The sequence below is a fragment of the Anarhichas minor genome, unplaced genomic scaffold (genome assembly GCF_050575085.1).
Source record: "Anarhichas minor isolate MPS153535 unplaced genomic scaffold, ASM5057508v1 ptg000004l, whole genome shotgun sequence".
NCBI lineage: Eukaryota > Metazoa > Chordata > Actinopteri > Perciformes > Anarhichadidae > Anarhichas > Anarhichas minor.
This window is the reverse complement of record NW_027466450.1, coordinates 6,030,654-6,049,167: the sequence shown is the minus strand read 5'-3', so window position 1 is coordinate 6,049,167 and position 18,514 is coordinate 6,030,654. Positions and strand designations below refer to the sequence as shown.

At 42.9% G+C, this 18,514-nt stretch overlaps 1 protein-coding gene across 3 annotated transcripts in view; it reads left to right on the top strand.

Moving 5' to 3' along the window:
- Positions 1-18,514, top strand: part of uggt2 (UDP-glucose glycoprotein glucosyltransferase 2) — a 30,411-nt gene that overhangs the window by 8,069 nt on the left and 3,828 nt on the right. For all 3 annotated transcript variants that reach the window (XM_076107139.1, XM_076107137.1, XM_076107140.1), the window contains 21 exons: positions 326-411; positions 546-681; positions 956-1,087; positions 1,188-1,352; positions 1,641-1,764; positions 1,852-1,950; positions 2,752-2,846; positions 3,522-3,728; positions 6,599-6,730; positions 7,301-7,431; positions 7,793-7,888; positions 8,101-8,203; positions 8,985-9,064; positions 10,277-10,466; positions 10,597-10,755; positions 10,872-10,957; positions 12,995-13,079; positions 13,220-13,302; positions 17,817-17,921; positions 18,005-18,089; positions 18,285-18,467. In XM_076107139.1, the coding sequence (XP_075963254.1) occupies positions 326-411; positions 546-681; positions 956-1,087; positions 1,188-1,352; positions 1,641-1,764; positions 1,852-1,950; positions 2,752-2,846; positions 3,522-3,728; positions 6,599-6,730; positions 7,301-7,431; positions 7,793-7,888; positions 8,101-8,203; positions 8,985-9,064; positions 10,277-10,466; positions 10,597-10,755; positions 10,872-10,957; positions 12,995-13,079; positions 13,220-13,302; positions 17,817-17,921; positions 18,005-18,089; positions 18,285-18,467 (2,562 nt within the window). The remainder of the gene's footprint in view (positions 1-325; positions 412-545; positions 682-955; positions 1,088-1,187; positions 1,353-1,640; positions 1,765-1,851; positions 1,951-2,751; positions 2,847-3,521; positions 3,729-6,598; positions 6,731-7,300; positions 7,432-7,792; positions 7,889-8,100; positions 8,204-8,984; positions 9,065-10,276; positions 10,467-10,596; positions 10,756-10,871; positions 10,958-12,994; positions 13,080-13,219; positions 13,303-17,816; positions 17,922-18,004; positions 18,090-18,284; positions 18,468-18,514) is intronic.

Here is an 18,514-nt window from a genome sequence, read left to right as displayed (position 1 = left end):
GCCAGAAGTGCTGCAGGGCTGCGATGATAAAGGGAATGGAGTTGAGAAATTGCAGTAGAAATGTGAAACTCGTTGGATGCGTCTGACTCTTCTCCGCGAGTCTAGATAAAACACTTTTGTTGTCAAATTGCGGGTTGTTTGTAATCATTTCAGGTACTACAGTCAGATACACGATCACTGAGTATAATACTTAACATTTCCTCTAATTATCAGAACTGTCTGGGTGTATTGTTGTATCTGCTAAACGCCGATCCATCCATGATGAATGAGTTTTTCCAATTGTATGACGATTCAGATTTAATGATGATGCTTTTTTCGTTGATAGGTGCTGTTCCTAGATCCAGTACGGGAAGAAAGCGTTGAGCTGGTGAAACTAGCAGAGCTTTTCTACAAGCACAAGATCCCCCTGAGGTCGGTGCTGTTATCGCTACAATCACCCTCCACATCCGTTTACATGGGCCCCTCTTGGCATTTAGACTCTTAACCAGTTAGTGATTGTCATTTCAGCTGCAAATTGAATACTTGTTTTGGCCCCCTTTCTATAGAATTGGCTTTGTGTTTGTTGTCAACACCAAAGATGAGATTGATGGCTCCTCAGACGCAGGGGTTGGATTTTTCAGACTGCTGAATTACATTGCAGACGAGTATGATTCATCCCAGGCTCTGATGTCCATTGTCTCAGTAAGTATATTACATTCATAAATCTCTGTTGTTTTAGAAAGCACTTCTTTAAGAATAACTAGAGCACACTCCTCGCCAGCTCATATATATTTGTGCCTCAGAAGTCTGGTCTTTCATTGTGCCTCGTGTTCCCATGGTTTGAGACATTATTGAACTACATGAGTCGGTGGGAGTTTGCCTCTGGTATCAGCCTTTTCAAACAGACTTGGGAATTATTGACAGTCGCCGAGATCTGAAGACAGTGATCAAATGTGATCTGACCACTCTCTTGCAGATGTACAACAAAGTAGATGCAGGGGAGACGCTGTCTGTTGATGCCATATCTGCTTACCTTAAGAGAAAATTCCCTAAAGCCAATGCTGAAAGGATTCTTGGCGTAGAATCCGAGTATGACGACAAAAGAAAGGTAAGAAAATAAAATAGCTGTCTCTTGTTTCTTTCTGTTTATCGGAAGTTACAATAACTACTTGAAAAGATACATTTTCTTTTGATTTTGTGTGTTCCAGGACGGTGCCCTGTTCTACAAAAACAGCGGCCTTGGTGCCTTACCACTGGCTTTATTTAATGGAGTCCCTCTGAGCCCTGATGAGATGGACCCAGACGAGCTGGAAACCATCATCCTGCAGCGCATAATGGACACCACCACCACCTTCCAGAGAGCTGTCTTTATGGTACGACATAAGACACTCATACCTCATATTCAACCTCACAAATCTACCCCTCTATTCATGCCAGGAGTAGAACCTTTAGATTAATATATACATATACACAGAAACCGTAGATAATTATACCAACTGCAGTTCATCCATGCTTTTTAGTATTCATACAAGGACTATCTCACACACTAGCCTGAGGTTGTTATAAGCTTGATATTAGGTTTATTGCAATAGCAGAGTATATGTTTAAATCCAGAGTTCCCTTATGGTCTAACCCTCATCTGTTTGATCCTTTGCCTACAGGGTCAGTTGACTGAGGGCTCAAATGTGGTGGACTATCTCATGGAGCAGGCGAATGTGGTTCCCAGGATGAACCCTCTCATTCTAAGCACTGACCGGAAGTACCTCGACTTCACTGCCAAACCAGGTGACCTGTGCTGCTCATCTTAAACTTCAACATTATTGATTCACTGTCTATATACCTCATATTTATTTCATCTTCCTTGCTTTGCAGTTGTAGATGATTGGGAGGACACGACTATGTTTTCATACTTTGACTCCAGAGACAAAACAGCTGTGATGGCGAAGAGAATGAAGTACTTTACAAATACTGGTAAGATATCACGTAGTATTAAAATATGCCTTTGGTTTCCTAAACAACACAATTCCACCATTTCATTTTCAGTAACAAAATGACTCGCAACAATCTGAATCACTTATTCGAGCATCTGCATTTTGTCACGTACAACTGGAACAACCGTTCTGCATTTACTTGTTGAAAATCTGTGAGATGAGCAGTATCTGCACAGAATCAATCCTACACTGCTCTACTGATCTATGAAAGTGTGAAATTGACCTTTGTTAAAGCAGACAGGCTGCGCCTCTGGCAAGATAATTGCTGGATCTGCTGACTGGCTTTCGGCCAACAGTCTAACTGGTCGTCAGAGCTGCATTTGGCTGCTCACGCCTGGAGTGTAGCTGTCTCACTGAGGCTGAGGAGGCTGGACTAGTTGACTGACTGACTCACTAACTCACTGGGGGGGGGGGGGGGGGTGATGTAACGATGACAGGTGGCCCGATTCTCGACTAATACACTGAGCTCTGTGCCAGATGTCTCAGTCTCTCTCACTTCTTACACACAAACTAAACATGTATCGCCGTACCTAATCTTACGTCTCACTTTCATCCGGTTATCATCGCCCTTTAAAGGATTAGCAGCTCTTACTAAGTGCCACGCAAATAATTTAGGTTGAGATTTTTTGAGATAGAAAACTACTCAAAAATACATTCGCCCTCCACCGGTACTTTAACAGTTTATTGTACAAATGTCAGGAAACCATAATGTGTTTTAATGCTCGAAATTGCAATGGACATGTGTGTAGAGTACAACAGAGTCGTTGCTCTTATACCTTAGATGAGGATGGGATGAGTGCCGTGACCGTGTGGATAGCCGGAGATTTTGAGACGGTCTCGGGAAGAAAACTGTTGCTCGGTGCTCTGAAACGTGTGGTGAGTATCATCTACTCTGTCCTACTTTCTTATGGGGAATGAATGTTCACTCGATCAATGACATTGTTCATGTTTGCCTGTCTTTGACATAAATCTTGCAGCTGGTGTAACTGCAGCTACAAAGCTGTACATCTATATATCACATCAGGGCAGAATAGATGAAGTACATTGAGGTACTGTTTTTCGGATTAGGGCAGGCCTGTATGACCTAAAAATAAGCAAATTTAATATGAAAATGAATTCTCTTCATGTATGCACTCCCAAAAAGCATCTACACAGATACCTCTAAAATGATATATTCACTGTTAAAACACTACAGATGAATTAAGTGTGATACAGCAGGCAGGCATTTTTGTTAACGTCATAAAAAAAAGATTCATTGCTGGTAGAATAAGCAGAACATGAAAAACCTTTCCTGTTACTTTTAAGCAATCAACACTCTCCTCTCTCATTGCTCTCTGTGAGTGACACCTGCAGTCTGTGGAAATATGGGACTGTGTGATATTAGTGTGAATTATATCGCGTGTGTGTGTGTGTGTGTGTGTGTGTGTGTGTGTGTGTGTGTGTGTGTGTGTGTGTGTGTGTGTGTGTGTGTGTGTGTGTGTGTGTGTGTGTGTGTGTGTGTGTGTGTGTGTGTGTGTGTGTGTGTGTGTGTGTGTGTGTGTGTGTGAGCAGAAGGCCAGCCCCGGAGTGCGTGTGGGGGTGATAGATAACCCCAGCGGAAAGCCAAGCGAAGATAACACTGTGCTGTACAGGGCTATCTGGGCCTCGCTCCTCACCCAGAAGAATAAGGCTGCAGCCGAGTTTGTGCAAAAACTCCTGCGAGAGGAGAGTATCCAGCTCCTCCAAAAGGGGACCAAGATGAAGGACTTACTGATGCAGGTAAAGGAGCGATTAAGGAGTGCAGTTTTTTTAATGTTTCAAGCAAATGGAAGCCGTTTAGATTTTGTATTCTTTTGACATTAATTCAACGTAGTGAGTGTCCTGTGTTTAAGGTACAGCTTTGCAGTATATTGATTTGCTGATTATATTGTGATATGAGACGAGAGGAGGTCTAGTCATTATTGTATTGTGACATACAGTACATGTTTGCCTGTCTTTAAGGCTACATAACGGTTACACAACCTTAATTCTTCTTTGATACTGACCAATGTGCTAGTTGCACATAGTATTAACTGAAACCTGCCATCAAATGTCTGGTCAGATAAAGACAAAGTAAGTATTTTTAAAAAGTATGTTTTTTGTTTCTGATTGTCCATCATATCAATATTAGTGTTACTTATTGTTTCATTTCTTACAATAACCTTGTGTTTGAATATGTTCTCAAAGCACCAATAGTCATCTCTACTGTAGTATCACAATGGTGTCATATTGATATACTTTTATATCAATAATGAGATATTTGGTAAGCAACAAAAGTCAAACCCCAAAAATCCTTTAAGCACGGCCATCACATGTCACACAATACCAATTACACTGCAGCGAGACTTACTTAGCCTTTCTATAAGTTATTCATGCTCTGAGCCATGAGCATGCTGTGGTGTTATGTTATTTGAACCAATGCGAACTAACAAGAAAGTAGTGTAAACCAAGATGATAATGGCTTTTTTTTTTTTATAGCATGTGTGATCCACCTCCTGAAATAATAGAAAGGAACAGTTTCATGTTCATCATAATAAGTCGGATATGAGATACCTCCTACCTGCCACCACAATTTGTTTCATGCGTGTGTTGACTCCTTCCAGCAGAGACGTTCTTTGATGCTAGCGGTCGAAGCTGATCAGACAATTACAGTTTATTATCTGCTGTGTTAAACACATGAATGCCTCTGAGCTGAGGTGGTGAATAAATCCCATATCTTGTTTATTCTGACATTCTCACAGGAACGTGTTAGAACACCCATGGCCAGCAAAGTATGAACATATGAGCAACTCAAAAGCATAGTTTGTGTGACACAAAAACTCTAATTAACAAGTAGTTATTTAAAGACATTAGGAGTGGGCAATGTGGATAAGGTCTTCTGTCATGGTATGTGTGATTTTACGTTTCAATATTAATATATATATATTGTGGAATAGTTCATCTTCTGTGATCAATTGATAAATGATTTAAACATAAAACAAACGGACTGAAATATCTGTTTTCGGCTGAACCGGTATAGTACAGTACCTGAGGTGCTTCATCACACTGCTGCAAAATCCTATAAATCCAATACTGCCATAAAACAGTCCTCCTCACTGATTTGCAACACTGCCTGCCACGGACTAATACAACCAGAGATATTAAAGGGATAGCTACCTAAATAAAAACAGTATGTCAAAAGCTTACAGCTAGTACCAATTTATTTTGTCTTATGGTGTACAGCGTCATATCATCCAACCCTAAAAGATATGCAGGGCAACAGAATGAGTGTCATTGTGTTGAAAGTAAGAAATGCATTGTTTGTGGTTTGATTTGTTTTTAAGTAGTTTCCTTTGATTGTGTCACGGAAAAGTGTGCTGAATGTTATTCAACACTGATATAATTGATAACTTTTTAGGCAGATTTGATGAACATAATGGCAAAAAAGAAGAAAAAAAATCTTGGATATAACCACTCAGATCTGTCTGTCCCCGCTTTCGTGATTCAAGTGCAGAGTCGGGGGAAAAAACGGTGATTGATGAGCCCATCTTCTCGTTCCCCCTCCTGAACATCAACAAACAGAATAGATTTCGAGCACGCATGATGCTCCACAGCCTGTGGATGCCAAGGCAAGCGGCCTACTCACTTGTCAGTTCCACTTGATCCGTCACAGAGGCCAGCAGCAGGCGGGCTCCACACGCTGAATCTTTAACTTAAAAGAGCCGGTGGATACCTGGTCTCCAGGACCTGATATATAGTCGAGCTCTTTCACCGTTCATGGTTGTGTAAAAGCCACATGTGTTCAGCCAAGCCCGACCATCACTCTGCTTCTGTAAGCAATCTACGGCCAACTAGTGTTCTCCATCCTGTAGTGTGTGCCGTATCCGCCCACTCAGCATTACACACAAAGAAAACAAATTCTCAGGTGCTAATCAACAAATTAGCTGACGGGTAGGGCTCCTGTCTCTTCCGTCAGGAATAAGTCATACAGCACCGGTTCCATTTGGGACTGACGAACCGTAACAAACTGCCCTTCAATTAAACAATGGTGAGAGAGCGGGCTGGAAATAGCAACGGGAAGATGGGTAAGAGGGGGCTGTGTGAGTTGAGACCCAGAGTCGAGGGATATGAGTTTATTATTGGCTGCCAGACAGACTTGCTGACTGGATTGTGCTGACATTATTGCTATTTCACCTGTTCTCCTGAGGAGAGATGTTGGAGAAACTAATAACCTGACTCCACACACTCTCCACACTCCCACACCTAATTTGTTATAGACAAAAATACTGGAGGCTTAATTAAGAGTTTGGTGTATTAATTACAAATTGATTAATCTCATTTCCACACGTGCATTTCCGACAGCTCGGTCCTCTGGCTGAAATATTTCATGTTTGAGAACTGCAGTGTGCATTGTGCTGATGCGAGGCGTCAATGATGCTGTGGATAATTTGTTTGACTCGCATACATCATTCCTTACAGCAATGCATCACTCAGGTTTTTGTTTGTGGACAGGCTGTAAAGGGAGAGAGGGTCTATTGGATCTCGCTGTGCAGCACAAATTCAAAAATATGAGCCAACAATGCAATCAATTTATCCAACATCCTAAACAAACGTGTGCTATTCTGTTCCAGGGCATGGACAGAGATGCCTTTGAGAAAAAGTTCAACACCCTGGAAGTGGATTTCATTCGTAGTCAGCAGCTGTTTTGTCGAGATGTCCTGAAACTGAGTCCTGGACAGCAGGCGGTGATCAGCAACGGCAGGGTAAGTGGGCTTCAACGTAATTTCAGACTATTGATCCGTAGGTATCTGCATAAAAACTTAGAACTGACCACGATATGTAACGCTTTGGTTAAATGTTGCTGCTTTTCTTTGGTACGGTGGAGTAGGCTCCTCTAAGCCGCTGCACTTTGGAGGATTTTCCCTTCTTGTGTTTTCAGAGAGTTCCCTTTGTACCTTCAAATCAGCATGAATGTTTCTTAAAGGTCACAGGTGGCACAAACTGCACTGGTCGAGTGTCCGTCTGTGTGTACAGAGCTGATGTCTCAGCAGCAGTGATGCTGACAGCCACGGACGAAAGAGGCCAGCCTCTGAGATGGCAGTAACAATTAATATAATTTCACATCCCTCTGCTGCAGTGGCAAGACTCCCAAAATAGAAAGGGGGGAAAACACACACACACAGGCCCCCGTCACAGAAAACCATGACTGAAAGTGAATAAAACACTGTGTTACAATCGCAGAGCATTTAACACAAGTAGTAAACCGTGTAATACATGCTGAGATTAGAATTGGAACAGTCGTGTTGTGACTGCATTTATTGTCTTTATTTTAGATCCTCGGTCCATTCGAGGAGCAGGAAGAATTCACTGTGGAGGATTTCCAGCTGCTGGAGAAGATTACACTGAGCGGTTCTGCAGAGAACGTCAAAGCCAAAGTTAAACTGATGGGGATGAAAGCAAAGCAGTATGTTTGTATATTTCTCTCTTGATATGTGAGAGAATCTGCCTCTTTCTTTAAATGTCTGTGATAAACCTTATTAGCCATCCCTGGTTAAATAATGACAATAGTTGTTATAACGTGTTTACACTTTCCGTATTGTTTAAAAGGTTCCAGCAACAAAAATCTGCAACTTTCAATCATCAGCCACATCAAGTGTTCTGTAATGCATCTCAGTTTCTAGCTCCAGTAGCCTTAGATTGATTTATGAGGCTGCCTTGTTAACAGCCTGACATCACTTCACGTTAGCTCCTCTGTTTGACATCTTTCCCAATACGCAGCATTATTAAATGATGGACTGACCCAGCCACGCCTCTTTTTCCCTTAGCGCCAGTGACTTAGTCATGAAAGTTGATGCCCTCCTCACTGCAGCCCCCAAAGGAGAGGTCAGGAGGGACGTCCACTTTGCCAAAGACAGCCACAGGTGGGTCTTTACTCTGTTTACTCTCCTATTGGCTCCGGCGTTTCAAAGAGAACTGTTTACTTTCCCTTTTGTTATAATATATCTGAAAATGTGCTCCACCGTCATGTCGAGCAGTGCAGAAAGGCAAATCTTTTGATTTGCAGCTCTGCTGAATAAGGGTTGTGTAACCTTGTGTTGCTGAATGTGCTTCGGTGTGCCGTTCTCCTCCTCAGCGTGCTCCGTCTCTCCCCGCGTGAAAACGAGGTTTTCTATGACGTCGTGGCCATCGTTGACCCGCTCACCAGGGAGGCTCAGAAGATGTCCCCTCTACTGATCGTAAGCGTCTCCATTGAGTACTAATACAACAGGGACACTTGTACACACGAGTACAGAAACACAAAACGTTCGGATAGTTCTATCCTCACATGATGCTACGGTCACATTTTCATGGTTATATTATCTTTAATGCACGTAGTTTAGCTTCCAATATCTTAAAAGCATTTATTGAGTAAGCAAAATTGATTGGTGCCATTCTCTGTGAGCTTAAACAAGTATGCTTATTTATTTCCGGTTATTTAGAAACGGTTTCCTTCGTGGGCTAACTTTGACTGGATTGCATTAGCCGCCTCCTGCATCTTGCAGGAGGCTTGCTGTGGTGAAGAATTCGACTTGAATATGAAGTTATGACTCACCATGCCTTTGCAGACCGCCAGTCAGACGGCCGCCTTCAGTAGCTGTTGTTTTCAGTGTACACTTTTCCAGTAGTGTACTGTAGTATGCGGTAGAAATGACAGGTGATTTTAAGGAAGGCAATGTGGTCATTACCACTGGCTTATTATGTTTTGGCCACTTTTACATCATGAACGATGTCATGTAAGGATATATCAATCAATCAATCGAGTTTTACTTTTGTAGCACCTTTAAAACAAATCGAACGCTTTACAGATGAATGTGCTTCGTCACTTGAGAACCTCTTAACAACCAATAAGATAAGAGTAACAGACAGTGAAACTATCAGCTGCCTTCAGTCCTTTAGTTCTCATGTGTCTTGTATCTGCTGGCCTCTACTCTGCTCCTGTTTTCTATAACTGGGTCTCTTCCTCTGCGACTCCTGCAGGTGCTCAGTCAAGTGGTCAATGTGAGACTGCAGGTGTTTATGAATTGCAGGGCCAAGTTGTCCGAGATGCCCCTCAAGAGGTAAGCTCCTGCTCCAGCAGTAATTACATTTTCCTCTTTTGCTTTGTTTGTGTATCCTCTGACCGCTGCAGACTTAGCATCTCTGCCGTGCTCTTTCCCTTTGTAAGATTATAACTGCACAGATGCGATCTGCTTAATAACACCACCTTATTGCTTTGGGCCTCCCCTTACATCTCTAGGCAAATTGCTTACAGCTTGCATTGTTGCGGTTCAAGACATAGAGGGAAAAAAGATTAATAAAAACAACAAATGAAAGGTTTAAATTGGCCATTAACATTCACACCACTGAGTGAATTCATTATCATTATGTAATTTGGGATGTTTTCTTTTTTTATTTGTTCCATAATGGGTTGAGCCAATTGTAGTGTTGGTACGACAGAACATTTCCAGGAAGTTTACCCTCTTTACTTTGAGGCAGACGGCAACCTCCAGTTCTGAAAAGTGGAGCTCTTTACATGTCGAGGGATTATACAAAGAAAGCAAATTCGCTTTTCAATGCTTTAGAAACAGGTGGTCTTAAAAATCCCTATTTGAGTACATATTTTGCCAGCCAATTCAACTGTTTACAGGATATTCAACCTTCGTCTTTTTTCTTTACTGGGCTTGTACAAAGGCAATAAAGTTGCCCATGAATATGAGATATGAGTTTACAGATAATTACAATCCCTCCTTGTGGAGGTTGGTTTATGGCTATTTGCCAGTTACACCTACAGTCTGTGGGCATATCTGTGTATTACACTCGTTGTCTTTTTGATTCTCAATTTCATTTAATTTGTACGTCCTATTATGACTCCTCGGTGTCAACAGGCACCCTTAAGAAAAGCAATTAGGTCTGTGACAACTCTGAGTAGAAACAAAGAGAGGGGACATTCTGGTGCACAGACCAGCACACATATTTCTATTATTAGCCGAGCAGGAAGGAGCACTGGCAGTAATAGTATTAGATTCTTTACTTTGAGGAGATTGTATATACCCAGCTGTCACAACAGAGCCCGTCTCTCCTGTCCTAGAAAGGAGACTATTGCACAACATGTCATCATTTCAGTGCTTGCTGAAGAGGACTGCGTTTGTTGGATGGAATTGTTGACTCCAGTGGCAAAAAGTCCTGCAGGATATCCACCACCTCAGGGCTTACAAATTATCTTTTCTATTGTCTTCATTTGTAGTGCAAGCACACACATTGTGATCATTCCCGTTTGTCTGTCTTCCCAGCTTTTACCGCTTCGTCTTGGAGTCCGATGTGAATTTCTTGGCCAACGACACAGTGTCTCCGGGACCAGTCGCCCGGTTCATGGAGCTCCCAGAATCTCCTCTTCTCACCCTCATTATGATCACACCAGAGAGCTGGATGGTGCAGGCTGTCCGCAGCCCCCACGACTTGGATAACATCCACCTGCAGGAGGTATCTCGCTTCTTACTCCCCTGCTACTAGCGGTCTTAATCATTCCCCCCTCTTAATTAGGACTGTGGCGCATTCCACCGATCACTCCCCTGTGTTTTGTGTCCTCCTGTAATATGTGGTTTCCCTCCAGGTGAGCGGGGTTGTGGAGGCAGAGTATGAGCTGGAGCACCTTCTGCTGGAGGGCCACTGCTTTGACCTGTCAACAGGCCAGCCTCCCCGGGGACTGCAGTTCACCCTGGGCATGAGTCGAGACCCGCTCATGTACGACACCATCGTCATGGCTAACCTGGTCAGTAGCTTCATTAATACTAGAGCTGCTAGTGTTTTTTTTGTACTGGTGCCAGGGTTGTGTGAATTTAAGGCTGACGGTAAACACTCGGACTCCTTCTGTTTCAACCACAACAGGGATATTTCCAGCTGAAAGCCAATCCCGGTGCCTGGATCCTAAAATTACGTAAAGGCAGATCGGAGGAGATCTATCAGGTTCTCACGTGAGTTCTACAGACCATTTTTAATGCCATTGTTGTCATTTCCCAACTCACTCCTTAATATCTTTTGAGGTAATGATGCCAATTAGGCGGTTTCGCCGGTAGCTCAGGATGAAGGTTGTTTTCTGCTACCTCTCCGTTTCACACTGGTAGCTGTGAAACCCATCACTATGGTAACATGGAGAGCTGCTGACACCGTAGCAGTTCAAGGTTTTGATGAGTACAGGGAGTTCTGCTCGCTACAGAGCGGGGAGAGAGAGAGAGACAAGTAGGAGGAGAGAGGGGTGCTCTCAAAGAGAAGACTGAGTGGAGGGATGATTCAGCTGGTCACCTGCAATGCCATCCAACCCAGACAGCAACATATCAGCAGCAGAATGTATTTGAGTTTGGACGGTGTAGGTGTCAGAGGCTCCGTATACCAGACAGAGTGCGTTGGCGTTGTCTAATTTCCCCGGACAAAGAGAAACGGTGTTGTGCTTTTTGTTGCTTTGATGCGTTTTCAAAGAAAATACAAATTTTTTTCTTGCCTTGTATTCTTTTAATTCTGCACTTATACTTCAATTAAAATGTACTGTGGTGCTTCCTACTTTGATCTAAAACAAATCAAATTGTTATTTCACAAAGGAACTCCGAGCTCATCAAATCATGTCTACTTAACATAACAATCCCTTTCTAACAAGTTTGACTAATGCCTCCAATCCCAACCATTTATGTGAGTGTGCATGGTCAGCTGTAGTGCATCGTATTAGTTGTCCCTACAATCACAGATATTGTCCTCTCTGGCTATCCTCGCATAAGATTTAGGACACATGCAGCGCCTCGGTTCCTCTGGAATCATATCGGACAAGTAAGATTTATTCCCCAATCCTCCAGGTGAAGCTAAGAGGTGATGTCATTTTTCACCTTGGCAGTGTCATTATTCTTGTGGTTAGCGGCACTCTACTCCGGTTAGGTGGCCGATCAGAGTCTAGTGGGAGTGCCCGTGCTCTCCACTCCCAGAGCTGGCGTTTTTTCTCCTCTTCCAGCCGGCGCTGTCTTCGCCCTGACAGCGATGAATGAGACGGCCAGCTCTCTTCTTCTCAGAGCAGGGATACAGATTGATCTCTGGTGCTTTTCTAACACGAGCCCTAAAGGCTACGTTGCACCAGGGACAGCAGAGAGAGAGGGGAGGGGGCAAAAAACACAAGCGGCACTTTGGGCCCAATGAGGAGGGAGCATTTATCACAGTAATAAGGTCAGGTTTTTTTGCCTTTAGTAAGCACTGGGGTCGTAATGGCTCGCTGTGCATCACAGCCTATTGCTCATCTCTTCCATGATGTTCGTCTCTTGGGGTTTTCACCACGAGACCCCCGCAGATCCTGCCTCCCGAAAGACATTCTCCACTGAGCGGATCAGTCCTACAACAATTCTCATTAGATCTACCAGTATATATACAGCATGGCTGGGGAAGTAGATCAAATAATGGTACGGTGATAGTTAATGATGATAATCACTGTGATCGGTGGCAGCTGGCCCAGGATCTGTCAGCGGCCCGTCCATTAGCTGCTGAAGGAGCCGATGCTGCGTATTCTTCCTGCGCTGCTGTCATAGCTAAAGCATGCGAACCAAACTCAAGTCACTCACACAAATATTGTGTTTCACTCACACAAATATTGTGTTTCACTCAAGTACACTATTAAAACGGAAACCTGACACTGATTGGTTGAGTAGTTCTGTGAGTGCTTATATAATAATGTACAAGCGTTTAAATAAGTGGTGATATAGATATTTGCAGTAATGTGCGTACTGCAGTGATTGGCCTAAAGGGAGGTGGTCGGCTGTGTCACACTGAAATATCTAAAAAGTCGCCTGCAAATATCAGCATCAGTCGGTTTTAGATGCTACATAGCCAATGAAATGGCTTCATTAAATCTACGACTGGTTTCTTGGTCTAAAGATATGACGTGGCTTAGTCTTATATCTGGATTTAAGATAAATACTAATCGGTACCTCTCTCTGAGTCTAGGTAATCACTTTCACACTCTTGATCCACTTTTTCAGGCATGATGGAACGGATTCCCCTGCAGATGCCGGTGACGTCCTTGTTGTTCTGAACAGTTTCCACAGTAAAATCATCAAAGTCAGAGTGAGTTAGTTTTTTATATTGTATTCCTCACAGCACAGCTAAATGCTCTTCAGCAGGTCACGAATTGAGGGTGTTAGGTTTAAATTTACACAGTTTATAATGACATCACTGACTGTTTTGTGTCTACTTCCTCATTGTAGGTGCAGAAAAAGGCGGAGAAGATGAACGAGGATCTTTTAAGTGAAAACAGTGAAAGCAAAGGCATATGGGACTCTATAGCAAGGTGAGTAATCGCTGCTCGCATACAGTCACAATGTGATTGGTTTCAGGAGGTTTTAAAACCCTCCCTGTGAGCTCATTGATTGGTGGGTTTGCTGATGTGCTTCCTGTTCATCAATTACACGTTGTGGTTTCAGGAGATCGTATTCTTCCCCTCGATCCAGACTGCATTATTATGCTGTAAGAGCTAGTCTTGCAAAAAATATGTGCTTCTGTAGGTATGTGTGTGTGTGTTTCCCCAACACTCCCTAACTGTGATCCTGTCTCCTCACTAAACGCCTGCTGTGTGAAGTGTTTGGAGCATTTTTGAGAAAAGGTAGGCAGTGTCGCTGCAACCCGTTTAACACCCAAAACATCTTCATCTTCATTAGCATGCAGTGGTTTTGGATGCTTTTTTTAGGCTCAATGAGATATTCTGGATATGGTGATAATGTAGCGCTGTGTTTAAATATGATGTTACATTTTCACGTTTTCCTTTTTGGATTCATTCATTTATTTGTGTGGTCATACATATGCTGTAGTTTTTACTCTGTCATGTCTCGGTCTCAGACAAAGAGGACTCCGGATTCTATTTCAAGACCATAACTTCGGAGATATGATCTGATTTATTAACATAATTCTCACTGACATCGTGGTTGGCGTGGACGACATTTGGGCTCCCCTTTATAACCCGTCTCTGCCACGACCGAGGAACAATACGGAGCTGAAAGTGCTATAAACGGGCAGATAAATAGATTTATGATTGAACGTAATCTTTCCCATGGCTTGCTCGCTTTTGAGTAATGAAAATACTCTTTAACATTAAAAGGTTAAATAGACGGTTGAAGAGAATGGGTTTCAAGAAACAAAACTGCTCCTTGAGTGCCGGTGATAAATGGATCTAAGATGTACGCAGATTTGTCTGCATTTGGAGAAAGAACTTTATTACGGCACGATTCCATCATGTCCTCCTTTCAAAACGAGGGCACATGAATCTCAAGACTTGGAAGCCACTTGCAAAAGCGAAAAAGACTTTAACCGTACAGTACATCCCACACCGTACCTAAATATTCTTTGTCAACTTATATATTATTATATGTTATATATATTGTATACCCGTAACATTGTCACCCAGTCCTATTAACATCCAGTGAAGGCAGCTGGTTTCAGATGAAGTTTGGAAATGATGATTCATTCAAAGAAAACACTGAAAACCACCAAATACTACTTAGCCTGAGTAACAAATCACACAGAATGTTGACAACATATTTGCATGTTTCTTTACAAGATTTAACTGAGAGAACACATTTGTTTTTCACAGGACTCATAATGATAGTTCTATATCAATATATTTTAAATGATTGCACAACATAATAGTGGCCGGCTTGGAAAGTAAAGCATCCGTTGTGTAAACCATGACTGGTGAGCGTAGAAAGTAAAGATGTCTTTGTAGTAGTATTGTGGTATTACTTCATGCGTAACCTTTGTTGTAACGGGACTGCATTGATCTGAAGAATTAGTGAGGTGGATCCATGCATAGCAAGTCTAAGTGACAGAGTTGTTACACATTCTCTCATCTTTTAAAGAGATTTGTGTTCTCTCTGTAGAGTAATAATGGTGAGAATAGATTGTTTTTCCTATTCTTTCTTTCTTTCTTTCTTGAGTCGCTCTCCTTTGTTTAGTGATCTTTCTTCTTTTGAGCATTCTCTCTATTGCTCTCTTCTTTGTCTGGGAGGAAGATGAAGGGAGGGTTTTTACTCTCAGCTGGGGGAACTTTGAGGGTTTAATGTCCTTTTTTATGCTGCGCTGAGAGATCAGAAACTCCGGTGCCACACAGGGTGAGCGAGAGCTTCAGCAGCTGTGTTACTACCTGAGGGACTTATTTAGGTTTTCAGCTGAAGCCAGCGCTCCACAAGTAGTCATGAGACCTTGGAGAGTGTTAGATGGGGCCTTGGCCATTCATGTTTTCTCCAGATTAAATCCAACTAACAGGCAGGGTTATTCTACAACATGTATGGGTTACGTTCTGTGTAGTTGTCTTGATGGTTACAGTACAGGGAAGGAATGAACGGGTGAGTTTTTATTTAGTTATTTTCATGCAGTGTAGCTGGTTTTCTTTGGCGGACATGTTTGTCTTTCTTCTTTCTTGGCAACATTTCTTTGCCTACTAAATATTAACCAACAATAACTCAAACCGTGTCTGACTTGGAAGATGATTTTTGCAATCACTTCCCTTCATTCCTGACCAAACTCACTGGCATCTCATCAGATGCTCTCAGTGGAGCGGACTCTTTTATGACTTCACACTGTAGACTGGATGCCATGATCGCTACTGTCCCCACACGTTGTCTCCTAATAGAGTTTATTCTGGTGGTCTGTTCTGGCTTTGTTACTGTTTTGGATGTTTTGGGTTTTGAATTTGAGACTACACCCACACCCAGGCGAACAGCAAGCAAAAAGCCTTATTAATAATGGAAAAGATGGGAAACTAAGGTGTAAGTTAGAGTTATGCTCTACAGTACACATGTATTATACCTCAACTATCTGTCCCACTGTCTGCTCATTGTTTATGTCTGTTGATGATCTCCTCACAGATGTTAGAGGAGGATTCTGCTCTATCTACAGAGCAGAATGCTGTCTAGTTGGTGTTGTCCACTGCTCAGGATTTACCCAGAGCTTTGTGGATCCTTCCAGAGGTCCAGATTATCTCGAGTGTGTCAGCCAAACAGGCTCTCACCTGACCCTCTAAAGCTGCTTATCAGGGGGGGGGGTGGTAGTGCTGGAGGCCCTTCATCGTCGGCTGCAGATGTGTGTGTGTATGGTGACTCCCCAAAAGCCAACTGAGAAGAGAGAGAAAAATGCAGCAAATGTTTTCAGATGGACGGACAACACTACAGCACAGACTACGGTATTGGCTACAGTCTGTGTTGTACGGATGTGACTTGCTTACCAGCCAGTCTCTGGTATGTGTGTCAGAGCTGGTTTTAGAGGACGCAGAGACAGACAGTATGCTCCCTCCCCTCCCTTTCTCACCTCTCTCTCTCTCTCTCTCTCTCTCCCTCTCTCTCTGGTGTCGTCCTGGAGGCTGTGGTTGTGATGTGAGTGTGGGAGAGACACCTCATCAGCAGTCTGTTACCGACAAGGACACACAGTTTGACTGCAGACACATCAACCCTCCAGCACAAGTCCTGATTTCTGTCCGCTAAATGTGCTAAATGTGCCTCGCATCACGAGCCACCGCTCAGTAGTGGAGAGGGTGCTTTAAACTTTCTGTATCTCAACACAAAACCATTTCCATAAAACTAGTTGGTAACCTAGATTTTCGAATGTCTTACTTACATAAATGTATTCTGAAAGTTAATGAACTGATTTGATAGGCCCTATCTTTGCGCTTGCACGCTTTATAAAGTGACACTTTGGGCTAATTATTTTAGGTGTTTTTCTTTTCTTGCTGGTTTGGTATTCGTGTGGCTCGCCTCACACCAAAGTGAACTGGAAGTATCAAATTAGGATTTCTTCACTAGTTCATGCAGTGCAAATGAACCGGGTTGGAGACACGCACGCGCACACACACACACACACACAGTTCGTTCAGTTACATGAAACAGTTTCAAACTTTTCTCTCCTCTAATAACTTCACTCCCTCAGGGTGATCCATTCTCTGTATCTTCATCCAGCAGCAGAGTGTAACAGCAGTGTGTGGTGGGGGGTCAGGCAAAATGGCGCCTGAAGCATCACATTTTTAATTGCGGCGGGATGTGTAAGACCAGTCATGACTATTCATAAATCTTTTGATTCAACTATGCAACCACATCACCCATCATCCACTATATTCTTCTTTAACCTTTATATATTAGTCTTCCAGTCAGTATTGAATATGAATAAAAAATAAACCGAATGGGCTTCTGTGCCTTAACTAACGCTGCACGTCCCACCAGAGAATACTAATCTCAGGAAAAGCTCTTCTGGACTTTCTGCACCGTTACCAACGATCAGCATGTTGTGGGGGGGGGGCTGCTTTTAAAGGGGGCAAGAGGAGCTCATAACACAATTAACTATACTGTGTGACGATGCATAGTTCTGCAATTTCCAGCCCCAGTTACTCCCGGTGCAGCACACGCTGTAGCTTGATTCACACAATGGTGCCTGAATTGTTTTTTTCATCTCTTACTTAGATCCCATTTAAAAGCGTATTGGTGCTTCTCTGGTTGATTTGATTCTAATGAATCATTTCAGATTCTTTTCTTTGCATTATGGGCTCTCTATTAGCTGTGTGGGACATAAGAATAAGGACCAGTTCAAATGTTACAGCTGCTTTAACTGTGTCCGGTCCAATACAATAAATGTTTATGTTCTCTGGAGGAGAACTTCTGTCAAATCACCTCAAAATCACGGTTTTGTGTTGTCATAGTTTCATTTAAATAAGGGCATCTCAGTTTGCTGCACAATGTTGCATGGTTTGTTGAAACAACATACAGTACAATACTATAGGACTATACTGTGTTTCTCAGGACTCATGTATTATGTTCTCATTCGCAGCATCACAGGCGGTGGCTCCAAGAAGGAGGATGGAGAGAGAGAGAAGGAGGACGTTCTCAACATATTTTCTGTGGCCTCGGGTCATCTGTACGAGCGCTTCCTGAGGTTAGGGTCACTGTCGCCTCATGAACACGCCTACTTTTCATTCCTTCTAGCCCCGGTCCTTCACCGTTTTTTGTACGTTTCAGAATAATGATGCTGTCCGTCCTCCGGCACACCAAAACGCCCGTCAAGTTCTGGTTCCTCAAGAACTACCTCTCTCCATCTTTCAAGGTACTTCCTTCTCGCCATGACTAACTAACTTAAGAGTGTCATAGCTGGCTATCTGTTAGTACTTTCTCTGTCCATATATCATTTTGTTTGTGAAATACTGTAGTTTGTGCATATTTCTTAAATGTTTAGTTGCCCAAAATGTGCTCTTGTGTTGGATCTAATGAACCTCTGGTGTGTTGTGTTTGGTGTGGTTAGGAGACCATCGCTCACATGGCAGAGAAGTATGGCTTTCAGTATGAATTAGTTCAGTACAAGTGGCCCCGGTGGCTCCACCAGCAGACTGAGAAGCAGCGAGTTATCTGGGGGTACAAGATCCTCTTCCTGGATGTTCTGTTCCCCTTGGCTGTGGACAAGATCATCTTTGTGGACGCCGATCAGGTGAGGATCAAATCGAAGCGACAGAGGCAAGAGCTGTGTGTGTGTGT